Source organism: Anarhichas minor, unplaced genomic scaffold, assembly GCF_050575085.1.
Source record: "Anarhichas minor isolate MPS153535 unplaced genomic scaffold, ASM5057508v1 ptg000014l, whole genome shotgun sequence".
NCBI classification, from domain to species: domain Eukaryota; kingdom Metazoa; phylum Chordata; class Actinopteri; order Perciformes; family Anarhichadidae; genus Anarhichas; species Anarhichas minor.
In genome coordinates, this window is record NW_027466460.1 from 11,537,620 (window position 1) to 11,563,566 (window position 25,947).

General features: G+C 43.4%; 1 protein-coding gene across 1 annotated transcript in view; it reads left to right on the forward strand.

Moving 5' to 3' along the window:
* Positions 1-25,947, forward strand: part of fat1a (FAT atypical cadherin 1a) — a 68,843-nt gene that overhangs the window by 27,078 nt on the left and 15,818 nt on the right. The window contains 11 exon segments of the mRNA XM_076091487.1: positions 44-105; positions 5,268-5,597; positions 6,668-6,884; positions 8,186-8,254; positions 8,754-8,893; positions 15,589-15,864; positions 16,172-16,382; positions 16,975-21,048; positions 21,668-21,864; positions 21,990-22,143; positions 23,514-23,747. Of these exon segments, the coding sequence (XP_075947602.1) occupies positions 44-105; positions 5,268-5,597; positions 6,668-6,884; positions 8,186-8,254; positions 8,754-8,893; positions 15,589-15,864; positions 16,172-16,382; positions 16,975-21,048; positions 21,668-21,864; positions 21,990-22,143; positions 23,514-23,747 (5,964 nt within the window).

The following is a 25,947-nucleotide window of genomic DNA, read 5'->3' on the forward strand; positions in this document are numbered from 1 at the left end:
CTATATATCCGTTAATATGCACGTTATTGATTGTCTTCAACAGGTCTGGTTACAACCACTTCCAGGAAACTGGACAGGGAGCAACAAGACGAGCACATTCTCGAGGTAAGCTCTTTATTTTGTAGATTTTCAACTCGGTGTCGACCTCTCTTATGTGTGTGAAAGTAAATTAGTAAAATGATAATCGGAGACCTTCAAAAAAGAAAAAAAGAACCAAGGTTTCTGCATTTCCAGCCTACTTTGGCTGCGTGCCACAGGTTGCAAACAAAGACGAGTCTTCTCGTGCATGCAGGAAAGGTCCTTTTTGGAATAATTTCACCTTGTGCTGATTCTCCGGATGGGGTAGGAAGGAGAGGTGGGAGGCATGTGGGAGATCCCGGTGACTGCTCCTTTGTTCTTTCCCACTGTTCCGTCTCGTGGACGGAGCAAGCCGGGACAGGAAACTGCAGTCAGACCAACGGGAGCCAATGTCTAAACTTGTGGGTTTTAATTGATCGGGGCTGCGTTTATCTCCCGATGCCTCGCTCCCTCTTTCTCAACCACAGCGCCGGGGCTGATAATAGCCGTTTTAATTGTGTTTCCGGTGCTGACAGGCAGCAGATTGGACTCCTTTTAATCATTGCTAGAAGTTACACATTTCAGTGATCACTGGGTGACAGTTAATGTGTTGTATTCCATACTCTGATTTTACATCGCACTGCACTAATTGCGTGACGGGACTGAGAGTAAACGATAGGGATGAAAGTGGGGAACAAGGGAAGACTGTGTCACTTTAAGGGAATGTTTTGCTGATGAATTAAATCCAATAGTAAGGTTGTTGGAAATATAAGCAACAAAATGTAATATGTCGGAGACTATTTTGTACTTTTGGGTGTCAGGAAAAGGTTCCCATAAAAACCCAAAGCTCCTCCATCTAGCGGTTTGCTCTTGACATAGAATTGCTACTTCCAACATGTGGTGCAAAGCTGTTGAAGTACTAGCTTGGAATTGGAGTCTTTGTGTCTGTAAAAAATAAATAAATAAAGAACCAAATTCCCACCTAAGCTAAACTGAGTTCATGGCTTTTCTTCATTTGTCTGTTTTGACAAAATGCCTCCAGACAGATATTTTTAATTACCACAGTAAACACTCAGCTCAAACTCTTGTCCACTTTAATGTGGTGCCAAATTCCACATGCCTGTTCTCTTCATGCTAATATTCTTGCCTTTCTGTGTCGTGTTTATTTACTCAAACTTAGAATGATATCAGATACGGTAAAAGAACCAACGTTTTGTTTCAGAAGATGTAATAATAAAAGGTCTCTCGTGCACATTTCCTATTTAATCTGAATGTGAATTGGAGGGATCATTTAAAGCGAGTAACTTATGACCTAAATTCTTAAGAAGTGGCTGAGTGAACACTGCCTTTGAAAGAGCTGTGTAACCATGGCAACTTAAGAAGTTTGTGCGTGCTGGTCACTCGTTATTGGGGATCCTGCAGGAAGCTCTTTATTGGGCCAAACATTCATGGAGCTGCTCAGACCCCTAGACCCTACAATGTGCCCTCTCCACACACACACACACACACACACACACACACACACACACACACACACACACCCGTCAGTGTATCCTCAGGGCAGCTAATCGAGGGATAATCATGACTCAGAGGAATATAGATGTGTGTGCACATGCCTTTGTGTGCGAACTGGGTGCTGGCAGAACAAACCAGATTTGAACTCCTAACCGGCGGCTGAAGTTTTTGTGCGAGCTCGTCGTAGGAGAAGAAACGAAACATGTGGGGCCGTGTGGAACATGTGGAGCAATTAGGGTGGGGGCTGTGTCAGCATTGTTTGCACCAAATGCCAAGAGGAGGTGGAGGGATAACAGGGGGGCCTTCAGCTTTTATGATGAGAAGGATGGGGGTTGGTAGTTGTCGTGTGTGTGAAAGAGAGAGAGAGGGAGCTAAAGGCAGAAAGGCAGTGGGGGAGTTTGAGGAAAGGCAAAGCTGCTCCTGTTGGTGTAAGTGTTGGCGCTGGCAGCTGGATGATAGGCCTCCGTCCCAGGAAGGAGGGGGGGGGTTGGTAAATAGCAAAAGTGGGACATGCCAGGACATGCTTAGGATTCAGGGATTTAGGACTGAGAACATTATAATGGAAAAACCAGAGGTTGAATGGGCTATTCACATCTGTTGTCTGGAGCCAATCCCAGCATGCAGTTGGACGTAGACGCAGTGTACCTGGCCAGGTTGCAAATCCGGCCTGTTTGACAAGGATGTTAGATCCTATACTCCGTCTGTTTTTCTGATTAGTCATTAAATCTATTAAAACTCACAAAATACTAATAAAACGTGCTTCATAACGACCACTTTAGAGAACTCAGACGTACTTGTTAACAAGGCTACCAGAAATGGTCCAGGTAGAAGTACACTATAGTAGGAAATACAACTCCCCAGTGAGCCTTTCTGTTTGGGTTTTTCCACCGTCTGTGAACACTTTTATTTCAACTCTTTTTCCAACCTCTAAAGGTTGTTGGTCCCCATGGGGAAAGGTCCTGCAGTGGAAACATCCTAGGAGTCGGAATATTGTAACAAGGAGATTTAGTTCAGCTTCAATGAATTCTCCTCAATATTATAGTCGAGCGCGATATACATTTTTTTATAGTAACTCTATTACAAAGTCCTGCACCGTTTGTCTTGATTCCCAGGCTATTTTAATGAGCATTGAATGCAGTAAAACAACATATGTTCAGTCAGAAAAAAGCAGTTTCTCAGTAGATAATCAGGACACAGTGGATCGGCTCTGATGCGACGAGATGCACTCCCTCTGGTGCAACTTCTCTTGTCTTTTGTGTGGTTTGCCTAATTATCAAACAAAGGCGTTTGATGAACATTTTTCCCAAAGACAGATGCGTGGTTGACGAATAGTGCGCGCGCACACGGTTGCGCACAAAGCAGCTTTATGATGTTCTGCGCTGGCACATTTGGAACAGGCCTCCCTCCATAAACAGAGTGCCTTTTCAAGGTTTATTTGATCTAATCGGGGATAGGAGGCACTGTACCGTCGTATGTAAAAGCTTGCGTGATCTAAATGTTCATTACGCAGCACAGGACGGGCACCGTGTCCAACTACATAACACATCCTCCCTGAGAGAGACATGCACGCTTAGGTTTCTCGTCATCCCGTTTAATTCATTCTGCTCATGTGAATAGCCGCGGACACTGTGAGGAAAAAACCCCCGAAAAACACATTACTTCAGTAATTGGAACGATAGCAGCAAATGGTGCGCGCCCGGCCCTGGACTCCTCGCGGTTCTCACCGAAAGCACTTAGCAGATGGTTTTAAATGACTGACATTTGGCCTGCCCTTCAACAGTATTTTTGCAGCTCGAAGCGGGAAATGCTCACATCTCTGCCAAAGCGCCCCGACGCGCAACCCTTGAGCCCAGTTTCCCCGAGACTAGATGGAAATCGTGTTTGTTTAGGTCAGCCCGCGGCACCTTTTTGCTTTTGATTAAAGTCCTCAAACTGTGCACTCAAATGTCCGAAGACACGCCGGGAGTGTTGAATCGAAACATGCTCTACGAAAAGTGAGCATGCCGCCAGTCGTGCTTGATGTCATGACTCAAATTAAGGCCCCATTAATGATTCAGTTGCGCGACACCGTCTTTTTTTTTTTTACTACAGTAAGTACTTCTGGGGTTTCTAGTGGAGTGCAGTAAGTCTTAATGTTAATTAGCAGTGCAAAGTCTTTGTTTGCAAGTTTGACACGCAGCGGTGGAGTCAGTGCAGCTGGTGCTATCATAGTGAAGAGGTGCAGCTAATTAAAAATAATTGTCTCTGGTGGGTTGTTCGTGCAGCAGCCATACAAGCTCCTGTTATCATGATCACAGGCAAGCGTATGAAACCTTGTTCGAGATTGGGATCGTTTTTAGTTCACCGTTACAGCCTCCAGATTAGACAAATGGTGTTTACCCGAATACACCGGCCCTAGCTATTGACTCACCAGGGGCAAGAGTGGATCCACTTTAATTTGAGAAAATGAGAAGGAAACATCTCTCCTGCTCATTTAAATGGGCTCTTTTACATTATTTAACTTCCAAAGTGATCTGCTAATCACGCCACCATGCATATAATACCTGATCCTGAATGATATATTCCATGAATTAGTTCTTGTGCCCCGACATACCTCCATATTGATTGGTGCTTGTGCCTTTATGCATAAAATTACATTAAATCAGGCTAAAATAGGGGCTCACGACAAAGGTTCAGTTGCCCGGTCAGTCAAGTGGGTCAGAAATCTACTTGCCCAAAGTCAATTTTTACTTGCCCCGATATCATTTTATTTATTTATTGTATTTATCAAATAATTGTATCTATTTGCGGTTATCAAATAACAGCAAAGACTAAAGTTAATTGTCATGTTTAATCTTTTGTTGTTGTTGTTGTAAATGAATCAGAACAGGACACAGTGTGTCATAGATGCAAAGTAATCTTGGACATAGAAAATGTTACCGCTTGCCTTCAAGCCAATTGCTGGTTTTAGAATCCCAACATGGCATTTTATCCATCCTATTGTCAATCCTTATTGCTGAGCCCTTCCAGGGTCTGGAAGGTCCTTACATTCAACCAGACAAAGTGGTTTGAACCAAATAACAACTATCCAACCAAGGGACCAAAATTGCTGCTATTTAAGTCCCGTAGCAGTGATGAAAATAGAAGAAAAAACTACATAAAATCCACCAAGTCTTGTATTTTCCTGCTGGAGAATTTAGCCTTACAACACTCAGAGATTGGTATTTATAGTTCTGAAAAGTTCTGAAAAGTTCTTCTTACAACATCAAGACACTTTCAGTCAGGCGACCATCATACTTTAGATCTGCCTCATTATACTGTGGAGATTAGATTGTTAGGTACCAGCCTGTTACTGATGTATGTTTGTGTTTTTAAAGAATGTGTAATAGAAATGACCCCCTGCCAGCAAATCTCAGAAGGAGTTGCCTTCAAGTTTGGCTGCTGTTTAAGTTGCTGAGAAGGAAGAGGAATGAAAGCATGATGAAGGGAAAAGGCTTGCTTTCCTTTTTCATCTCTTCTTTGATTTATTTTACTTAATCATGACTTTCAGATGCAGCCTTCTTAATCTTGATCGTTTCACGTAACGCTCAATGAATTTGCTGGGATTATTAACCTTTTCTATATATATATATATATATTTGCTTTTCCTCTTTTCAGTCTCCACCCTTTTGAGTCCCTGAACTTCTTGTCCTGAAGTTTTTACTCTTTCTCCTCAGATCACGGTCACCGACCACGGCGTTCCTGCCAAATCCACGACCGTCCGCGTCATCGTGCGAGTCCTCGACGAGAACGACAACCGGCCGATGTTCCTGGAGAAGATCTACAAGATCAAGCTCCCGGAGCGGGAGAGGCCGGAGAAAGAGCGAGCCACGAAGAGGGACCCGGTGTACCGGGTCATCGCATCGGACCGGGACGAAGGAGCCAATGCCGAGATCTCCTACAGCATCGAGGAGGGAGATGAAAACGGAAAGTTTTTCATCGAGCCAAAAACCGGGATGGTGTCTTCAAAGAAGTTCTCCTCTGCGGGAGAATACGACATACTCACAGTGAGTATCTAATCCCAGCGCTTCACCCTGTCCTCAGCCTGATGGTCTCCTAGTGAGCAGTAAATGTTTACAACAGATGCTTGTTTGTTGTTTTGCTGTTGTGTTCTCCTCTTTCTCTCAAGTTTTCTTTCCCCCTTTGTTTCTCTGCCCTCCTTATTTTTTCATTTCATTTTATTTATAGAGTTTTTGTGTTTAAAAATGCAGTACAAAGGTCTCTGTAAAGGAGATTAAAAGATAATTGGTCCACTCACATCATGTTGGTCCACAAGTGTAGGAGGCAATTAGTAGCAAAAAAAGCATCTACTTTAAAGTTTAGGAAGCATGCTCCAAAACACCAGTCCACACTATCTAATTAGGATGCCATTGTTACAAGGATGTACCGTTTTTCCCTGTATTCCTATGGTCTTATTACTGTAGTGCCTTCGTCATCAAGAGACACATTTGTCAGTCATTAATGTTGTGTGAAAAACCTATTTTTTTTTTTTTAAATGGATCTGTCAATCTTCCACCTGGGAGACAAAAAGCAAGAATTTACCTCCAGTTCAGTCATCACAGTTGGCTGTGAGAACTACCGAGGTGATACTTGAGGCTCATCTTTTTTGATTTAAACTGATTTTCACCCAGATTTTTATGTCCCCACACATCCAAAGTTGTGTCTGCTACTGCAAGACGACACTGGCCACCAGAGTTTGCAGTAATTGAAGTCCACACAAAAGGCCGAATCACAAAAGAAAGCCACACAAAAAGGTGTATTGTTATTCAAAAGGCACCGTTTTCCTGCCGCTTGGACAGCTCAGAGTACAGAAAAGCTCTAACGATTGAAACGGAACCCGTTCTGTGGATTTGTGCCATAAATAAGGCGGTTCTACTTAATGTAATATGGTTTATTCACATATTTTATCTGCAAGCCTTAACACAAGCTTACAATCTACAATAACACACTTTTCTGTATATCTACTTCTGTAGAGTTTCAGGTGGAGGATCCACTAGAGAGTCGTACAGAAACTCATTTGCAACCTAATGTTGCATAACACTGTGTAACACCTTTCACTCTCTGCTTCGCTCCCAAGATTAAAGCCGTGGACAATGGACGTCCTCAGAAATCATCCACTTGTCGTCTGCATATCGAGTGGATTCCCAAACCCGAACTGCCGGCCGATGCAGCTCCCCTGCTTTTCGAGGAGTCCCCCTTCACCTTTTCTGTGATGGAAAGCGACCCAGTGGCGCACATGGTGGGGGTCATCGCCACAGAATCCTCTGATGTCACCGTGTGGTTCGAAATCACAGGTATTGCTCAGTCAAATGCATCTCTTTCATTGTGTGTGTGTGTGTGTGTGCATGCATACTGTGGAAATGCTCCATGTCATAGAAATATATATCGTATCCTCTTTTTTAGGATCAACATAATGTTTGTTGTGTGATATGTCTCGGAATAATATGGAAAATGTATTAAGTTTATGAAGAGTTTGAGTCATAATGATAATGGTGGAAATCTGACTTCCTTCGCCATGTTGGGGGTCAAAATGCAGTCACTACATATTTGGTCAAAATAACGTTTTTGGCATTTGTATTAATATTTGAGATTATGCCATAGAAATGTATACTTTTGTGAAAAAAAAGCAAATAAAAATGTCACAGAGCGCCAGGCAACTTGACAGCTAGCTAAAAGCAGGAGAGCATTATAAAGCGTAAGCTAGCAGGGGCGATAGCCTCGGCTAGCCTAAGCTAAAGCTAAAACTAAATTTACTTGTGTGATTTCTTTTTCCCTGGCTGTATTCTGTTATTGAAAATATCCATTTTGATGAACCAACATCGTGGTAGTTCAGTTTTTTATTCCACATAACTTAAGAAGGCTGTAGATGAATCCAGTCATGATGCAGCAGAAAGCTAAACTCCTGCTGAATTAGCTTAGCATCAGCTTTTGATTCTGGTGGATTTATTGCGGTTAAACTGCGTTTAAATCACTATTTGAAAAGAGATATTAATGATAAACTGACCATTTACAGAGTGGCGTACTCACATTTTTTGTGCTTATGTTGGTTTTATGGCAGTTACTGTATGTCAGATCTTTATAAACCTAAACAGGCATGAAATTAAGGGAGGATCGGTTCTAGTTGTTGAGCAGTTTGATAGCCATCTTCAAAACTTTAAATCAATTTTCTCAATTTCACTGTTTCCATATTACTGAGTGTTGCCTTTGAAGAGCAGGTTAGATACCAGAATTGTATCATAAATTAAAAACTCACAAGCAAAATATTGGGACTTTTACTATCTTCTGTGGGTGAGCCAACGGAGATGCTGTGTATTTCCTTACAGTTTCAGGAAGCAACTCTGTTTTTAAGAGCTAAAACTTAACTTGTCTTATGTTAAATGTTTTTTAAACTTCTGATAGGCACTGTATGCATGAGAAGACTTAAATTGACAGCTTTGAAAAATGCTTGCCTCTTCTTCCCCTCCTCCCAACCTGTCCTCCCTCTAATCAATGTCTGACTGACACGTCTCTCTTTTCTTCTCTTCTCTCTTTCCGCGCTCGACTTTCCGCTTCCCTCTTTTCTCTGGAATGTTCTGTGTGGTTGGATTTTTGCAAGACGGCATAGAGGATACTGAGATGTTTTACATCCTTCAGATGGCTTGTGACCACAACTGTACAGCAGAAGGTAGCTGCTGGGATCTCCTTATAGGCTGTGCTGTTTTTAGGAGACCATCATACAACTGTGGTTGACTTGTGTTGTGCAGCTGGATTGATGTTGTGCCACATCTCCCCCCCCATAAACCTGTGACCTGATTAAGATAGAAAACCTCCTCTCCTCACCATGTGTGATTCTACACCTACTGTTGTGTGTTTGAGCATCATTGTATTCAGCATATAAAAGGATGTGCTGTGCTTTTTAAACATTCATCACGCTTATGTATCCATCCTGTTGGTGTTAAGGCAAATTGCATGAAATAGCTATCATGTGAATGACTTTTAGATAAACAATAGGTAATGATATCAGTGTATCTATTCATTCTCAGAAAATTGATGTTTATATGCCCATCCCAGCACCTCCCGTTCCGTGTTTGTGTAACCTTGCTACATGCACACAACCAAGAGACGAGCTGTCACTAATCTTTTGTCCTTCACTGTTGTTTGTACCAAAAAAAATGATTCCACAGGTGGTAATTATGACAGCCGCTTTGACGTGGGCAAGGCCAGTGGAACCTTGATTGTTGCACAGTCCCTGGATGCCGAGCAGAAATCAAATTACAACCTGACGGTGGAAGCCACAGATGGGACACGAACTGTCAGCACCCAGGTAATTGAAACACTAATGAAACGGTTGGAAGCTGATGAGGCAGTTGTCATGGTTCTGTTGTTCTCATGTGAGAAATGGGAGGAGGAGGAAAGAGGCCGGTCGAAAAGCATCGGCCGAACCGTCCCGCTCGTCGTGAAATGTTTATGTTGCGACGCTATCATTGCTCTCAGCTGACAGTTTATAGATTTGAGTTTCGTTACGTCCCGACATGACCTGACTTCTAACTGTGTAATGGAGCCCGGGGGGGAAAAAAATGGACAGAAAACACAAAAGAAATATGGGATCTTAAACAGTTTTAAGAAATCTTCTTTTATTGTTTGGTGCTGCCTGTTCACTAGATTTACTAATGTCATTATCAGCTCACTAGATAGGGAGAAAGAAAGAAAAGAAAAACATTCCAAAAATACTTAAAATACTTTTCTTGAGCTAGTTTTCAACACCATGATTTGGGTAGATTGTGCTCCTATTCCGCTGTTCTTTACCATCTGAGTTGAGCTCCTGGAATCTTCCATTGTCTCATTCATGACGCAGAGCTGCTGCGATGATGGTGCCGTCTAGCCAGAGTGTTTTTTCTTCATTTTTTATATACATTCTTGAGCCCCTTCCACTCCGCCCTCTTCTCTCTCTCTCTCTCTCTCTCTCTCTCTCTCTCTCTCTCTCTCTCTCTCTCTCTCTCTCTCTCTCTCTCTCTCTCTCTCTCTCTCTCTCTCTCTCTCTGACCCTGTAAACCTTCCCTTTGTCTTCTCGGAGAGGAACAGATCGCCTTGGTCTTCTCTGAACGGGCTCTAAATAACTAACCAGATTACACTCATACACACACACACACACACACTCATACACACACACACAAGTATGCTCGTGCTACAGTGGGGAATTGCAATATCAACTGGAAAGATGCGTTCATGCAGAAGAAGAAAAGCATTAGGTAGGCCTACTGAACCATAAGACCCGGTGTGAACGAATTTGATGAAAGATGAAACTAAAAGTTGCTTCCAAAAAAAACAACTTTCAAAGCAGTTGCATACTTGCATTTTCATACATTAATATGCTAATTTAATCCTTCTTGCATATATCTTGCTCCCTAGCTGATACCGGAGCTGAAACGCCACCATAAAAGCTTTTAAGCATGCACGTTGTCTTTAGTTTTTGTTCAGATGGTCATGCCTTGTCCATGAGATTTTGAAGGTTTTTACGTGGTAGTTTGGGTCATATGGGATGGTGCATTCAAAATGTTTTGTCCTTTGTCCTCAAAGGGGGGGGGGGGGGCTTCAGGGAACTGTAGCTGGAAAAGAATCCATTTGTTGTCACTCCGTATGAATAAAGCCTTTCATCATCTGGCTGCTGTGCTCCACTGAGCCTCGGATGAAGCGCCGCCTTTACTGGCATTTTGCAGCTCATCCGAGGAGGCAGCACATCCTTTAGTTTAGTTCAGAACCTTAAAAACAGTTTTCTCAGCCAGAGGTTTCTCTGCTCGCGAAAGCACTTTCTTAAGAGACACTTATTGAAAAGCCTCTTACCAACACTGGCACACATTCTAAGTCCAATTAATCACATTGAAAGGATAACCTATTCAAAAGGTATAATTCTCAGAGCCCGACCAATACAGGATTCTTTGGGGCCTATTCTGATATCTAGGGAGTTAAAAAATATTCCATATCGACATATCAGCCGATATTCATAAACAGCAATTAAATGGTATCTAATTTACACTGTACTTTGAATAAGAATATTTGGTCCCTTAAATAAATACATAATCTTTGATGAATAACTGTGATCTCAATATTGATCAAAAAATAATCTTGGTTATCATTTTGGTCATACTCGTAATCAATATCCTGAAGATAATAATCCGTCCCCAAAACTATCATATCACACTTAACACACATTTTACTGTAAGCACTGATTGATAATCAACAGTTTTCATCTCCACAAGCCATCACAGCGCCATTGAACAGCCAGTTTCAGGCAAGAAATGGGTCAAAGAATAATCCCTGGTACGGTATATCAGAGGAGGCTGATCATGCACTGTTTTGCACTCTCTGCACATTTTAAACGTGCATATTTTTGAATGTATTAGCAGAGCTGTGTGTGATAGGCTCTCCTGTATGAGTGCTAGTGTGTAATCCTACGTTCACACTGCAGTGGCCCGAATGTGAACAGCACAAATCACATGGAGTCTGATCTTTTCAATTCTGATATGGGCCGCTTTCATTTGTGGTCCTGAGTCAGATACAGGTCAGATTTTTTTATTTATTTTTTTTCTGCAATGCGTCCTCATTCTGAACAGTCGTTTTGGAATCATTACAACTCTTACGTCACTCTAGATCTTGTGGAGAGATGTAGCTAAAACGGAAGCCCTTGACATCTAGAAATTTGGGATGAAATCTGTTTGAGTGAAACCGTTCACGGCGCGATCCGTCCACCCGTGGCACTGCCGCACAGAGAGCCGCGCTGCAGTGTGAACGTAGCCTCAGTCCCCGCACACCCGGCTGCCCACTGTAGGTCAGCTGTTTTCCTTAGAGGGAACGGATTTACTGAATTTGTATGCTCCATAAACCACACTTGTGATGTGATTGAGGCCAGTTGCCTGGGAAAATGCTAAGAGCCAAAATAGTCTGAAAAAGGCATGCGGTATTATCAGAGACCGCAAAACTTGTGTCGGCCTTTATGCCTTTTGTTGTTGTGAAAATGAGGTGAGAAAGAAGCCTGTGTCCTAGCAGTATCTCTCCTTCATATTTGATAGATCACATTCAGTGGCAGCCGGTTGACTTGCACATATTTGTGGGAGAGCCTTGAACGTCCTGAGGGATTCAGTGTACCGAGTGCTTCATGTTTCAGGAAAGCCTCCTGAGTGTTTTGGCTACTAACTTGTTTATCCGATAACATTGTTCGGCATCGACAGTATTTGCTCTGCCTGCGGGGGTTTAACAGAAACTAAAAAAATGCACCTCTCGCTGGGACGTTCGTGTTTATCGTATCAAGTGTGAAACCAACAGGGCCTGTTTGTCAGACCACACTGAAATGTTTTAATTTACTTTTCGAGATAGGTTGCAGTCATGTAATATGAACCCCTTAGTTAATCCACTTGATTGTATAGAATTGGGATTAACCACTTGCACGCTCGAAAATATCTTCTAATATAACATCTATATCTTTTATCACATGAAAAATAGATTTATTTTGTCACCAGTGCTCGCAACATCAAATGAATCCGAGAAGATCATAAGAAAAACGAGTTGAACATGAATTTGTCGACAGCAAGTTGTCTTTTAAAACAAGTCGCACAAGAGTTTCACTGCAAATTAGATCTACCCGATCACACACATGCGGTGCACCTCGTGAAGGCTCAAAGTTAGACTTATCTATTCCTCAAATCAAAGTCATGTGGAAGCTGTGCAGCCAGACGGGCTGGCCTATTTTCTCTCTCCTTGGAATGTTTTTTTTTTTTTTGCAGCTTTTTTGTACCCCCTCTCTCTCTCCTCGTATGCCTCCTTGTCTTTCTTTCTGATTTTCTCCCTCTCCAGTTTTTTGCTCCACATTTATTGGCCAATGCACGCAGGGTCGATGATTACTCTTGTTTGGGTAGAATGAAAGGCAAACAAGCGCACTGGACCCGGTGTTGGTAGTGGGCTGTGTTAATCCTGTTTTGGGAACACGTCGGAGTGCTCGGTGCCAGTGCCCTGCCTTTGCCCAGAACCTGCCACCTGGCAGGGGGTCTTCCTCTCCTCCAGCAGGGCACAGGAGGACAATGAGCGCAATGAGAGCCCCCATGTGTCCTTTTCTGGATACAGAAAACACAAAAGGTGTTTCGTTATTTAGAGGCCTCTGTTTTCTTTGTGATCTCTTAAGCAGGCTTTTGTTTTTGAATATCTCATTTATTGTTTCTTTTTTAAAAGAGCTGAAGATTAAGAAATAACGTTAAATCCGCCGTGCCTCGGACTCCAGTGGTGATATCATCATGACGCTCGCGGTCTGTGGGAGGTCTACGAGAAACAGTCGGCCTTTCTGTTATCTGCTTTCCATTTGACCATTGTAGCGCTATGTAGGCGTCTCTGAGGGATCAGCTGATGCAGCCGCATTCTAGCTCGGGCACCTCATAGCCAGGAGGCAGGCTCGGCATGGAGCCCGGCCTCCCCTCCCCCACCTCCAGCTATCCGACATCCTCCCTTAGCCATGCAGAAGTACCTCAAGCTGTTCTGCTCACAATCTGTTCCTGGTCTCCTGTTTCTCATGTTATCTCAGTCCGCATTACAAAGACTCTCTTTACGTCTCCCTGGAGGGTTCACCTTGTTAACTCTTACTCGTATGTTGCCTTGTCTTCAGTAAATATCAAAGCTGACTACTGTATTTTAATTTTTTTTTGCGCGTGTAAATTTCTTTCATTCCCGCCCACAACCTGTGTTTTCTAAATTTGACCGTTTCCCTCAGCTGTCTTTGTTTCTTCACCGTCACTTCTCTTTCATACTCTCATCTCACCCTCGCAGCACTTTTTTTTTCTTCTTCTGTAGCATCTCCATCTGTCACGTCTTGCGTCTGCGTCTCAATCTTGTTCCTCTCCATCATTCCCAGAGGAAGCCACATACAAAGACTTACAGAGTTTTCTTCTCCAGCAGCATTTCTGCTGCAGTCAGGCTGTATCATGCTGCTTTGTGATGTTTTTTTTAGGGGGGGGGGGGGGGGGGGGCAAAGTTCCTCTGAAGTGTTGTCGAGCCTCCTCGCGAAAAAAAGGAAAGGCAAGTTTCTGTGTGCATACGGAGGCTGAATAGCCTTTTTGTGTGCTCGCTAAACCATCTGAAATAGTACATTGTGGCTAGACGTGGACACCACTGACCAGGTCCCATTCCCTTTTCTGCTTCTTGACAGCACTATCAGCTCTTGACACCTTCCTCACTATTCACAAGACGTGCTATCTGACGCCGGCCAGATTGAGACACATTGGACGGCCTCTTTGTGCCGATTCACGTGTGGACGTGCGCATTTTTATGAGCCCGTGTGGGGGCGGCTGCATGCATGTGCATCTGTGGGTTGTGAGACACGGCGGATCTGGTGCTACAGTATATGATGTCTGGCTCGACATGAGGAGAAGACATGCTTGGAACGCGATAGCTGAGGGCGCAACATACACTAGAGGCCCAATTGCATATGCTTTTTTTTCCAGGGTTAATTCCTCATTCGGAAACTGTGTTTATTTGACATTACGCGTCCTGAAGAGCAGCGTGACATGGGTCGCTCGTAACACATGACTGGTGGCAAACAGCCAGTTTACAGCACTGACAGACAGCATGCAGCCCAACGCTCCCCCCCCTGCAAGATGACATCTGTGAGGTTCGGCAGCGTTGCCAACATCGCAGCACACAGCAGATTGTTAGTGTTATCGGTGCTGTCAGATTGAGTCTATATTTGTCTCTGATATAGGCTCACAGCGCTCCACAAACGGTATTATGACGGAAAAACAAAAGTGGGCAGTCGCGTTGACCAGAGATCTGACAAATCCCGGTCAGCTGGCAAGCCGTCAACTCGGGTCAGAGCTTCAGTGTTCCTGCACCAAACAGCTCGGCTCTGCCGGATTCCTTACGGGACATCACCCCCTGGTGTTTGGTATGCAGGTGTCTAATCTGGGATGATCCCTTTGTTCCCCATGTTTGGCAACGGTAGAAGCCCCTCGCTGGCCTGGGAAGCAGAGATGGCATTCCAGCAGCTCTCTATAATCCTCTGTCGGAAGTCCAGTAGACGAGTGGCTGGTGTTGATAAAACACGCTCCCGCTGGAATTTTACAGTTTGGGGATGTTAGATTCTTTGTTGTGTGTGTGTGTGTGTGTGTGTGTGTGCAGAAAGCACAGCGGCTGCACTTTTATGCGCGTCCAAAGCGAGAAGCACACCTTTAGAGATCTGTTTCATGAGTGAGCAGTTTTTGTGATAACATCAGCAGAATATTGAATCTGCAAAACAGTTACACAAAAAAAAATGTTAAAGCCTCCTAAAACTTATATGACTTTTTAGATACGTTATATATTGTTAATGTCCCTGGATGGGGCTTCTAACTTTCCACAGTTGACAGCTCACCGCCAAATGTTTTTTTCAGCCATTTACTCTAAGTTGAATCACCTGCTCCTGTATGTAGCTCGCAGTTCATTTAGATGCATTGTGTTCTTTCACCATTGATTTCCTGTTTTCACTGTTAGCAGCATCAAGTGGCCATTCAGTTAAAATATTGCTTTTGCCATCATATGCATCGATCTGTTCTATATCTACACAACGCTGCTTATTACTGAAGAGCCTGGGAGAATGAGTGTGTGTGTGTGTGTGTGTGTGTAGATGGAGGGAGGTGAGACTGAGAGTAAATATAAAGAGCTGGACACATATTGTTTGTTGATCATTATTCTGTTTAAAACTATGAAGTCCATTTACACTGAAACCTTTATTCTGGTTATTATTGGGCTTTTGGAGTATGGGGACCACTTCTTTCTATCAAATAGACGCCTGCATACACAACAGTAACGTGCAACACTGGATTTCTTTCGACTGATTCAACCATCCAGTTATTCTCAGAAACATGACAGTCCTAAGTACACAATGACAAAAGTAGAAAAGGCTAAGAGAATAACCTCAGAATTATTTTTTAGATGCATTATTTGGGAGATGATGAAAGTCTGGTTTTAAATACATATTCTCTGCCATTTATTCTTCTCCTATAGGTGCTCATCCGTGTCATTGACACCAACAACCACCGGCCACAGTTCTCTCAGCAGGTGTACAAGGTGAACGTCCCTGAGGACAAACCAACAGGGGCTGAGGTCCTGCAGATCAGCGCCACGGACAGAGACGAGAAGAACAAGCTGACCTTTACGCTGCTGAGCAGCACCGATCCCTTCAGCCTGAGGAAGTTTCGACTGGACCCGGGAACAGGCACTCTGTACACCGCCGAGCGACTGGATCACGAGACTATGCATCGTCACATCCTCACCGTCATGGTATGAACCAACGAACGCTGACACTTTGACAATAGCTTGATAAAGTGTGGGACGTTCCTACATGCGGTTTAATTTAGTTTATTTTTTAATTGTTTGCTACATTAGAAAATGAAACATCCGTGAAATTAAGATAAGCTTGTTTGTCGCTATGCTTTTCAAAACATGAATAGTTTGCTGTTTTACTGTGTTACTATTCAGGAACAAATTATCCCTTGAGGGCTGTAAGACTCATGCCTTTCCCTGTTTTTCTTCCCTTTCGTCCTCCCTCCTATGTCTGTCTGTCTCCTTCCAAATTGGTCTTCTCCAGGTTCGAGACCAGGACATTCCAGTAAAGAGGAACCTTGTGCGTGTTATTGTCAATGTGGACGACACCAATGACAATACACCCTGGTTCATAGGCACTCCTTACTCTGGACGTGTGTTTGAGTCCGCAGCCGTAGGCGCGGCTGTGCTCCAGGTCACAGCTCTTGACAAAGACAAGGGCTATAACGCAGCGATTGTCTACAGCATTGAATCAGGTAAATGCACACAAAGTTGCTGTGCCACTCTGTTGATCCGAAGTTTCCCTAGTTATTTTTTTTCCTCCTCATAGCAGAAAGCTTCCATTGTAATCGAATGCAAATGAAATCAGCTCGTAAAAAATGCATGAGTCATTTTGAGCCTTGCTGCCCACTGGATCTTGATCATGAATGGAATACTTTACAAAGAGTAGGAGAATATTGAAGACTTTGTCTAGAGGATCTCCCAATACATGAGAAATGGGTATGTCCCGCCTCAGAGTTTCCCACGATGGTTTTCTCCTACAATATGCTGTTGTAAGAGACATGCAAGAAAAACTTGCCCCTCATCTCTTCATTTGAATATATGCATATTTGACATAGCTAAGATGACTTGCTGTAATTCAATTGTAGCTTGCTTTGTTCTGTGTGAAACTGATTAGGATGACTGGCTTGGAAAGTACTTTACCATTTCTGAAATTACAAATGCTCATCAACCACACCTTCCTGATACAACACGTAGAAAACGTATATATACCATATATGTTTTGCATCACCAGGCACATATCACAGGTCATTAATATATTCTACTTTTGTTGTCTCTTTCTTGCAGGAAATGTTGCAAACTCATTTGCCATCGACCCGGTTCTTGGGACAATTACAGTAGCCAAAGAGCTTGATCGCAGCAGCAAGACCCTGTTTGAACTCACCATTAAGGCTTCTGATAGTGGAATACCTCCACTGTCAACTACAGCCACTGTACACATTGTGGTTACTATTTCTGACAATGCAGCCCCCAAATTCACCGAAAAAGAGTTCTCTGCAGAAGTCAGTGAATCAGTCCATCCGGGAAGTTTCGTGAGCTTGGTCACAGCCGACAGCCAGTCGTCTATTTTCTATCAAATAAAAGGTGGCAACATCAACAACGCATTTGATATAAACCCTAACTCAGGAGTGGTTGTGACCCAGAAAGCTTTAGATTATGAGGCCGCCTCTCAATACAAGCTGATCATACAGGGCACCAACATGGCGGGACTTGCCAGCAATGCAACTCTTCTGATTCACCTAAAGGATGAAAATGACAATGCTCCAATATTTCTCCAGAAAGAATTCAAAGGGGTAATCAGTGAATCGGCCCCCGTCAACAGTGTTGTTCTTACTTATGAAAACACCCCTTTTGTCATTCGTGCCTCTGATGCTGATTGCGACCAGAATGCCATGCTCATCTACCAAATTGTCGAACCTTTTGCTCATAACTATTTCGCCATTGACTCAAGCACTGGAGCCATCAGAATCACAACGGCTTTTGATTATGAACAGAAGAGTGTTTTCCGCTTCACAGTCCAGGTCCATGATTTAGGAATGCCACGCCTGTTTGCAGAGACGCCAGCCAACGTGACCATTGAAGTAATTGACGTTAATGACTGTCCACCAGTTTTTAGTCAAGAACTGTATGAGACAACCGTCATTGTGCCAACATACAAAGGAGTGGAAGTCATTAAAGTCAACGCCACAGACTCAGATTCTGGGCCTAACTCCAAACTTCTCTTCTCCATCTCTGAGGGAAATATTGGTGATAAATTTAAAATTGATCCAATCACAGGCATAATTTCTATTCAGAATGTCTCACAGCTCAGGAGCAGATATGAAATAAAGGTTAGGGTTTCTGATGGTAGATTTGCTGCTGTTGCTACAATAAAGTTACATGTGAAGGAAAACAAAGAGAGTAAACTGAAGTTCACCAGGGAATCCTACAAAGCCAATGTCCAAGAAAACCTTTCCGAGAAGAAAACACTCGCAGTCATTGCTGCTGTTGGGAACCAGGTGAACGAGCCCATGTTTTACAGAATTTTGAACCCTGACAGCAGATTTCAAATCAGCCACACATCTGGAGTAATCTCAACCACTGGGATTCCATTTGATCGAGAGGCACAGGACACATTTGATATAGTTGTCGAGGTCACCAGAGAGGACAAATCTGAAGATGGGGCTCATGTTCTAGTAACTGTGACAGTGGAAGATGTAAATGACAACAAACCTATGTTTGTAAACCTTCCCTATCACGCCCTGGTCCAGATGGATGCCGAGGTAGGCCAGGTCATCCGACAAGTCACAGCAGTGGACAAAGACAGTGGCCCGAATGCAGAAATCCATTATCACCTAGAAGATCACCAGGAGCACTTTCAAATTTCCCCCTCTGGTGAAATCTCCCTCAAAAAGAAATTTGAGAAGGATTCGCTCAACACAGACTTTGTCATCATTGTTATGGCAAAGGATAATGGAGAGGTAACACTCTCAGCAGAAGTAGAAGTTCCAATAACAGTTGTGAACAAAGCAATGCCTGTGTTCGAGAAGCCTTTTTACAGCATTGAAATCCCTGAAAACATCCAGTTACACACACCTGTTCTCCATGTACAGGCCAATGATTCTGAAGGCCCTCGTATTGTGTACACCATCTCAGAGGGAGATCCTTTCAAACAGTTCTCAATTGATTTCAACACAGGTGTAATTCATGTGATTCAGCCTCTGGACTTTGAGACACATCCTGCCTATAAGTTAAATGTAAGAGCCACAGATTCTCTGACTGGAGCACACTCTGAAGTGTTTGTCGATATCATTCTGGAAGACGTAAATGACAACGCCCCTGTGTTCCTGTCAAAGGCCTACCATGCCAATATTTCAGAGGCCTCTGTCATTGGTACCTTCATTTTGCAAGTTGATGCCAAAGATTCTGATACTGGTAATAACCAAGAAGTATTCTTTCAGCTGGTTGAAGAGAAGGGGAAGAATTCAAATTCTTTCACCATTGACCGTGACACAGGAATGATCTCTACAGCTCAAGTTCTTGATCATGAGGAGATCCAGCAGCACAAGTTGAGAGTCCGGGTTGTGGACGGAGGCGTTCCATCCCTATCCAATGATGTCATTGTGACGATAGACGTTACAGACCTCAACGACAACGCTCCAATATTTTCAGAGCACACTTATAAGACTACTATTAGTGAACTGGCCCCACGTGGACACTTCATCACCCAAGTCCAGGCATCTGATGCTGATAGCTCAGACTCCAATAAGTTGGAGTTCTCCATAATATCCGGCAATGACGATCAGAACTTTTCCATCGACAAACACACAGGCGCCATCGCCATTTCCAACCACCGTAGGCCACATATGCAGCCTCTTTACAACCTAAATGTATCGGTATCAGACGGTGTATTCAGAAGCTCAGCCCTCGTCATGGTAACAGTTACTGGTGCCAACTTCCACAACCCCACCTTCTCTCAGGTGGACTATGTGGTAGAGCTTGTTGAAAACTCACCTATTGGGACCTTGGTAGCAGAAGCAAAGGCGACAGATGACGACGAAGGCATTTATGGGCAAATAACATACCTAATTGTCAATGACTTTGCAAAAGACAAGTTCTCTGTCAATGAAGACGGAGAGATTTTAACTCTTGAGAGCCTTGATCGTGAAAATACCATCGAAAAGGTTATTCCTATTTCTCTCATAGCTAAGGACGGCGGTGGAAAAGTAGGCTTTTCTGTAGTCAACGTCATTCTCACAGACGTCAATGACAATGCCCCACAATTCAGGGCAGCTGACTACAAAGCCACTATTGCGTCAGATGTCCCAAGGGGAACCTCTGTGGTTAAAATTGCTGCTTCAGACATGGATGAGGGAAGCAATGCTGACATTGAGTACTCAATTGAAGCAGATGTTGAAAACGTGGAAGAGAACTTTGAAATCCACTCAACCTCTGGAGTCGTTACAACCAAAGAGAGTCTCATCGGACTTGAAAATGAGCTCTATGCATTCTTTGTGAGGGCGAAGGATACCGGGAATCCACCCAAACATTCTGTTGTACAGGTTTACATCAGGATTGTTGCACCAGAGACACCCGTTCCAAAATTCGCTGAAACACATTACCGCTACACAATTGCTGAAGACCTTCCCATTGGCACAGAGATCGATGTAATTCAGGCTGAGAGTGAGCAACCCGTCGTTTACAGCCTTGCGAAGGGCAACACTCCCGAGAGCAATGAAGATGAGGTCTTTGTTGTCGACAGAGACAGTGGAGCCTTGAAGCTTCAGAAAAGCCTCGACCATGAGATGACCAAGTGGTACCAGCTCACTTTGCTTTCCCAAACCAAACATGAGAACTATGAGATAGTAGCATCTGTAAATGTTAACATCCAAGTGAAAGACCTGAATGACAACAAACCTGTGTTTGAGTCAGACCCTTATGAGGCCGTCACTGTGGAAAACCTTCCGAGCGGGACCCAAGTGATCCAAGTCAAAGCCACCGACCAAGACTCTGGAACCAACGGCCATGTTGTTTACAGCCTCGACCCCAAGCAGAACTCGCGGGAGATCTCCGAGCTGTTTGCTGTTAACAGCGAAACTGGATGGGTGACCACCTTAAAAGAGCTAGACCGTGAAAAGACGAACAAATACACGATCGCCGTCCTAGCCACAGACCAAGGCGACAAAGTCCAACACTTTAATGGCACCAGAGTGGAGGTAACGGTCGCCGACGTGAACGACAACCCGCCCCGCTTCACTGCAGAGATCTACAAAGGCACAGTTAGTGAAGATGACCCTCCGCCCAGCGGGGTGATTGCTATCCTCAGCACCACGGATGATGATTCTGAGGACATCAATAAACATGTGAACTACTTCATCACAGGTGGGTGTTTATTATTTTGTGAAACACATTAGCAGTATGCCATGAGAGTTTACTCGATAGTCCTTTGTGTTTTTCATAAACAGAGCTTAGAGTGGGGTTATCCGTTTATGCCACTTAATGTGATGATAATATCTCATCTTTGAAACATTATACAATTCTATTATCTGTTAGGAGTCTTGAGTTATCGCCTAATCTGCCAAAGCTCAAGGCAAATATTAAGGTCATTATAATACAGAAATGTATAATTATCTGAATAATGCTTTGAAATAGACTGGGGGGAAATACTTCCTCTGGTGCTAATTAGCATGTGTGAATAACTATGCCAAGTCTGGGAATATTAAGAGGAATCCGAGTCCAGCATTAGTTCATGTACATTTTCGGTTTGCGGTATTGCTTGTGTACCAAACAGATTTGATTTAGAAGTAAGGATTGGCTTTGAGAAGCAGTGATGAATTCTTAAAAGATGATTTCAGTAATTATTGATAGGTATTTTGTGGAATGCATTTTAAAATTCAGGCCAGAGCCTTAGCCTTGTGTCTTTTTAATGACTCCGTCTGCTTTCCTGCCTCTGAGTTGTTGATCATTCTGAAGTGGTATATTTCTTTTTAACACCAAACAGGAGGGGACCCACTTGGCCAATTTGCCATCGAACACATTCAGAATGAATGGAAGGTCTCTGTCAGGAAGCCCTTGGACCGTGAAGAGAAGGACAATTACCTCCTTAACATTACAGCCAGTGATGGCATCTTTACTGCCAAAGCCGTCGTGGAGGTCAAGGTGCTGGATGCCAATGACAACAGCCCTGTATGCGAAAAGGTAAAGTCCATTTTTTTTTCTCGACTGTGTCGGAATTTCTCCGCACTTCGTTTGCGTTTGTTGTGCCCTTTTCTTCCTGGTATTCACTTTCATTTCTCTCCCTCTTCCATTTTCCTTCCCCCCAGTCCCTGTACAGCGAGAGAGTCCCAGAGGACTCCCCCGCCGGCAGGCTCGTCTTGCAGGTCTCTGCTACAGATGCTGACATCCGCTCAAACGCCCAAATCTCTTACGAACTCCAGGGAGTTGGATCTGAACTCTTCATCATTGACTCTGACACAGGTGCGTGTATCTGTGTGTTAACAGCAGTGGATGCAAATGCTTATGTGTACGAAGAACAGTATTGGTTGTGTGACTTTTTTGTGTTCAGTGTAAAAAAAGCAATATATTCCATATGATGAATACATTCATTGTTTCTTTAATTGTTGAAGCCTTTTTTGTCCACAGTCATTGAGTTAGATTGCGTTCCAGCTGTGTTGTAAGTTATTCTGAATATCGGGAAGCAGTATGCGGAACCCTCCTGTTAAAGTCTCTCATGAAACACTCTTGGTCCTCGGCTTGGAGCCACAAAATGAAAAAGGCAGCTCAGCACGACAGCGAGTCTTACATTCTACACTCTTAAGATTTGAAAATAGTGACAATGTTTTGTTTTTTTATTTGTTTCTGTATACAACAGAAATCATTATTAGAAATAGAGGAGGCAAGGGGGTATTTTCTTCTGCCCAGTTATTTACTTATTCATTTTTAAAAGAGCCAAGAACATTTCCCAGCGGGGCAACTTAAAAGACCCATAGTGGCACTAAAAACACAGAGTTGCACACTAAAATTCAATTTATGGCCGCTATACTTCTTGCCTGCAAATAATTTCTTGTTGGAGACCCTCTAAATCAGAGATTCCATCTGGCTGCTGGGATGAAAAATGAGAGCAGGAAAAAAAAGAAAGAAAAACAATGCCAGTTAATCACCGCCAACGTGGTTTTAAAATAAATGCCAAGTTAACGCATGAAAGGACAAAACAAACTAAGCCAGTAGATTTAAACAGCTATCCGACATGTCTGCTGATGCATAGAATCCCTAAGTAATGGCAAAACTCTGCTTTTAATATGCTGAGAGACTGAAACCGAGTCAACAATACCATCCAGCTGTCTTTTGGCAACCGTCAATATTCAGCTTCCAGCAGCAGTGCTACTGTTATGGAGAGGGGATGTTATTTTTTTTCAGTGCAGACAAGTAGGATTATTGCAGATGAGGACCGCCAAGAGGCTCTGGAGTTTTCCAGAGAGGTTGTGGTAATGTTGGCTGCCTCACCTCCCAGGACACTTCCAAGCTACTCTTAGCTGCCAACTCCGATGGTTCCCTTCATCCTTCCACTCTCTTTGCTCTATTCTTCCTGCTTTCGTGCGTCAATTATTTATTTATTCCCCTCTTCTCACTCTTGAAAGCCATCGGTTGTTTCAATGTTTTTTTACTTGGTTAGTAGACAGGAGACAAGAGGGTTCCAGTGCTTTAGAGTATACTGTACATGGTTTGTCTTCTGATACCCCTGTCTGTATGTTGAATGTGTTTTATGTTCTTTAAATAGCATATGAAATCCTTCTAGTGTCTTGTGTGTCTTGTGTGTTTTGCTCAAAAGCCTTCTGTCTTACCTGCAGGGGAGTTGAAGACTTCGCAGCCCCTCGACCGAGAGGAGCAGGACGAGCACAGGTTCAGGGTGCGGGCGGTGGACGGAGGAGGGCGCTACTGCGAGGCTGACGTCCACATCACCGTGGCAGACGTCAACGACAACCCGCCTCAGTTCTCCTCTGATCCCTACACCATCACGGTCTTCGAGAACACAGAGATGGGCACATATGTGGCAAAACTGCTGGCCAACGATATTGATTCTGGTGAGTTCATTCTCAGTCACGTTTCCATGACTGTGTTCGAGACACAATCAGTCCATTAACTTAAAAAAATGTAATGTAAAGTGAATCCAGTACTATAACGTTGGCTAAGCCCCGCCTCCATTTTGCTGGTCTCATCAGCTGTAGTTAGCTAGTTAATGTTAGCTTTATGAGTTGCTTGTTACTTGAGTAGTTGACTTGTTTTGAAACGACAGCCCTTTTTGTTGTCAAAAAGTCAGAAGCCTCATGAATTCATGAGCTTTTGCAAATTACCGTTTCTAAAAGGGGGTTTAGCATCATAGTATACAGCATGCATATGCATCTTGGCTAAATGCTGACTCACTATGCACGGGTTATTATCTTTCCTTTATGCGACGTCATTACACTAAATGGCGAGAGGGACGGATAACTAAAGTGGAATTTCATGAATGATCAACCCCTCAAATGAAAAGCTCCATTACACTCTAATGAAATTTCTCTCTCTGAAGCTGAATTCTCAAAAGGGCTGATTGTAATTTTCCATTTGCCTGGTGCAAAGCCACGGGGCCACATATTTATCTGCGGCTTCTTCACCTTTCAGCAAGCATTGCCGACCACCGAGAGGCTCGCGTGTGGATAAGACTGAGAACTCACACCACGCAGTTAAACAGTCATTTCAAGCTCCTTGAGACTTTATCCAGGAAACCGTTGGACCTGCCGTTCCAGATTACACCTTTAGTTTAGTGGAACACAAGCCATTCGACGCCTTCACTTTCTATTTCCCCCATTTTTTTCCAGTCCCTCATTTTGGGTGGACTGACAGCTTGACATGACGAAACGGAGCGAGAATTGGATCCCTCAGAGAGGAACCTTAAATAGTGAATGGAAAGCACCGGTATTAAGACATGTCTTCCCTGAGGCTTAACTGCCACACAATTTGCTCACATTTTGGATATCAAGGATAACGGTATTTGAAGGAGGGGTGGAGAAAAAAAGGTGCTTCCTGCAGTTTAGCCAGGGGCAATAATTATTAGAGTTACACTGAGTGAAAGCAGAGCGGGATTTGATTATTATTTCCCTCACATGTGGGTATCACACACATTGAGATTTTTTTGTGTGTGTGTGTGTGTGCCTGTCTACTATTTTTTCTATTTAGGTTCTAACTTAAAGCGCAGCTGGCAAGTCCCAAGCATTAAGTAGAGTGTACAAGAAGAATTTGGTGTTTAGCTTTGACCCAGTTCACTCAGGCTTCAGTCAACTGTCTTAGCAGGCAAACATCAAAATGTGAAGCCTCCTCCGAAGAGAATAGAGATATTTGACTGTGCATAGCTCTGCCAGGATTCAGTCTTGGCTCTGGCTGCTGTGTGCCACTGCCTCAAAGATCCACCTGCCCATTTGGCTAGAAGGCGTCTGCTACTTAACAACATTGCTGCTCCTCAGTTCAGCCTGCTGTTAGAATCGCTGAAAAGGCAGCACTTAGCAGTGCGGAATAGTTCAGAACCAGACTGACAAACAGATCCAGACTGGTGGCCGTGATCTGACAAACTAAAGTTATGCGAGTACACATTCCTTCTATGATTTGGCCTTATCCTTTTATCACTCTGTGTCTGTCTGCACTGCCTCGCTGTTGTTATTTTCTTCTTTCAATTCCTCATATCCCTCCATTCTGGAGGAATTTGAAAATGCTGTGCTTTGCCACCGTGGTGCTGCACCACATTCATACGTGTTCTTGACAATCTCGCCTCCAATAGTGTAGAGAAAGATGCCTTAAAGTGCCAGCTGTCCTCAAAATGAAATCTGTTGTTGTTGCTTTTAAGATTAGTGTGCATTTAGAATAATTGCCGATTGACATTATTACAGAGATTTACATTAATACTTTGCTGTACAACATTGTCTTTAATGGGGAACTGCACCCATTTTCAAAATGCATACATGCTATTCCTACGGCATAAGACACAACACGAACAATTCTCCCAAAACTATTGTGGAACTGCTCCATAGACAATGAATTGGGAGAATTGTATAGTTAATTAATTAGGGCTGTGCAAAAATATCAATATAGCTTACTATCGCGATCATTCTTTCGACGATAATGTATCGATACATCCAGTCTTAAACAGATTTAAAATGTTCTATAAATTAGGCCCACTGGTGGGACTCTACGCCATCGGGTTCGCCATCTACCCGAACCCTAAATGGAATGTTTGGGTAATTTGCAAAGCTA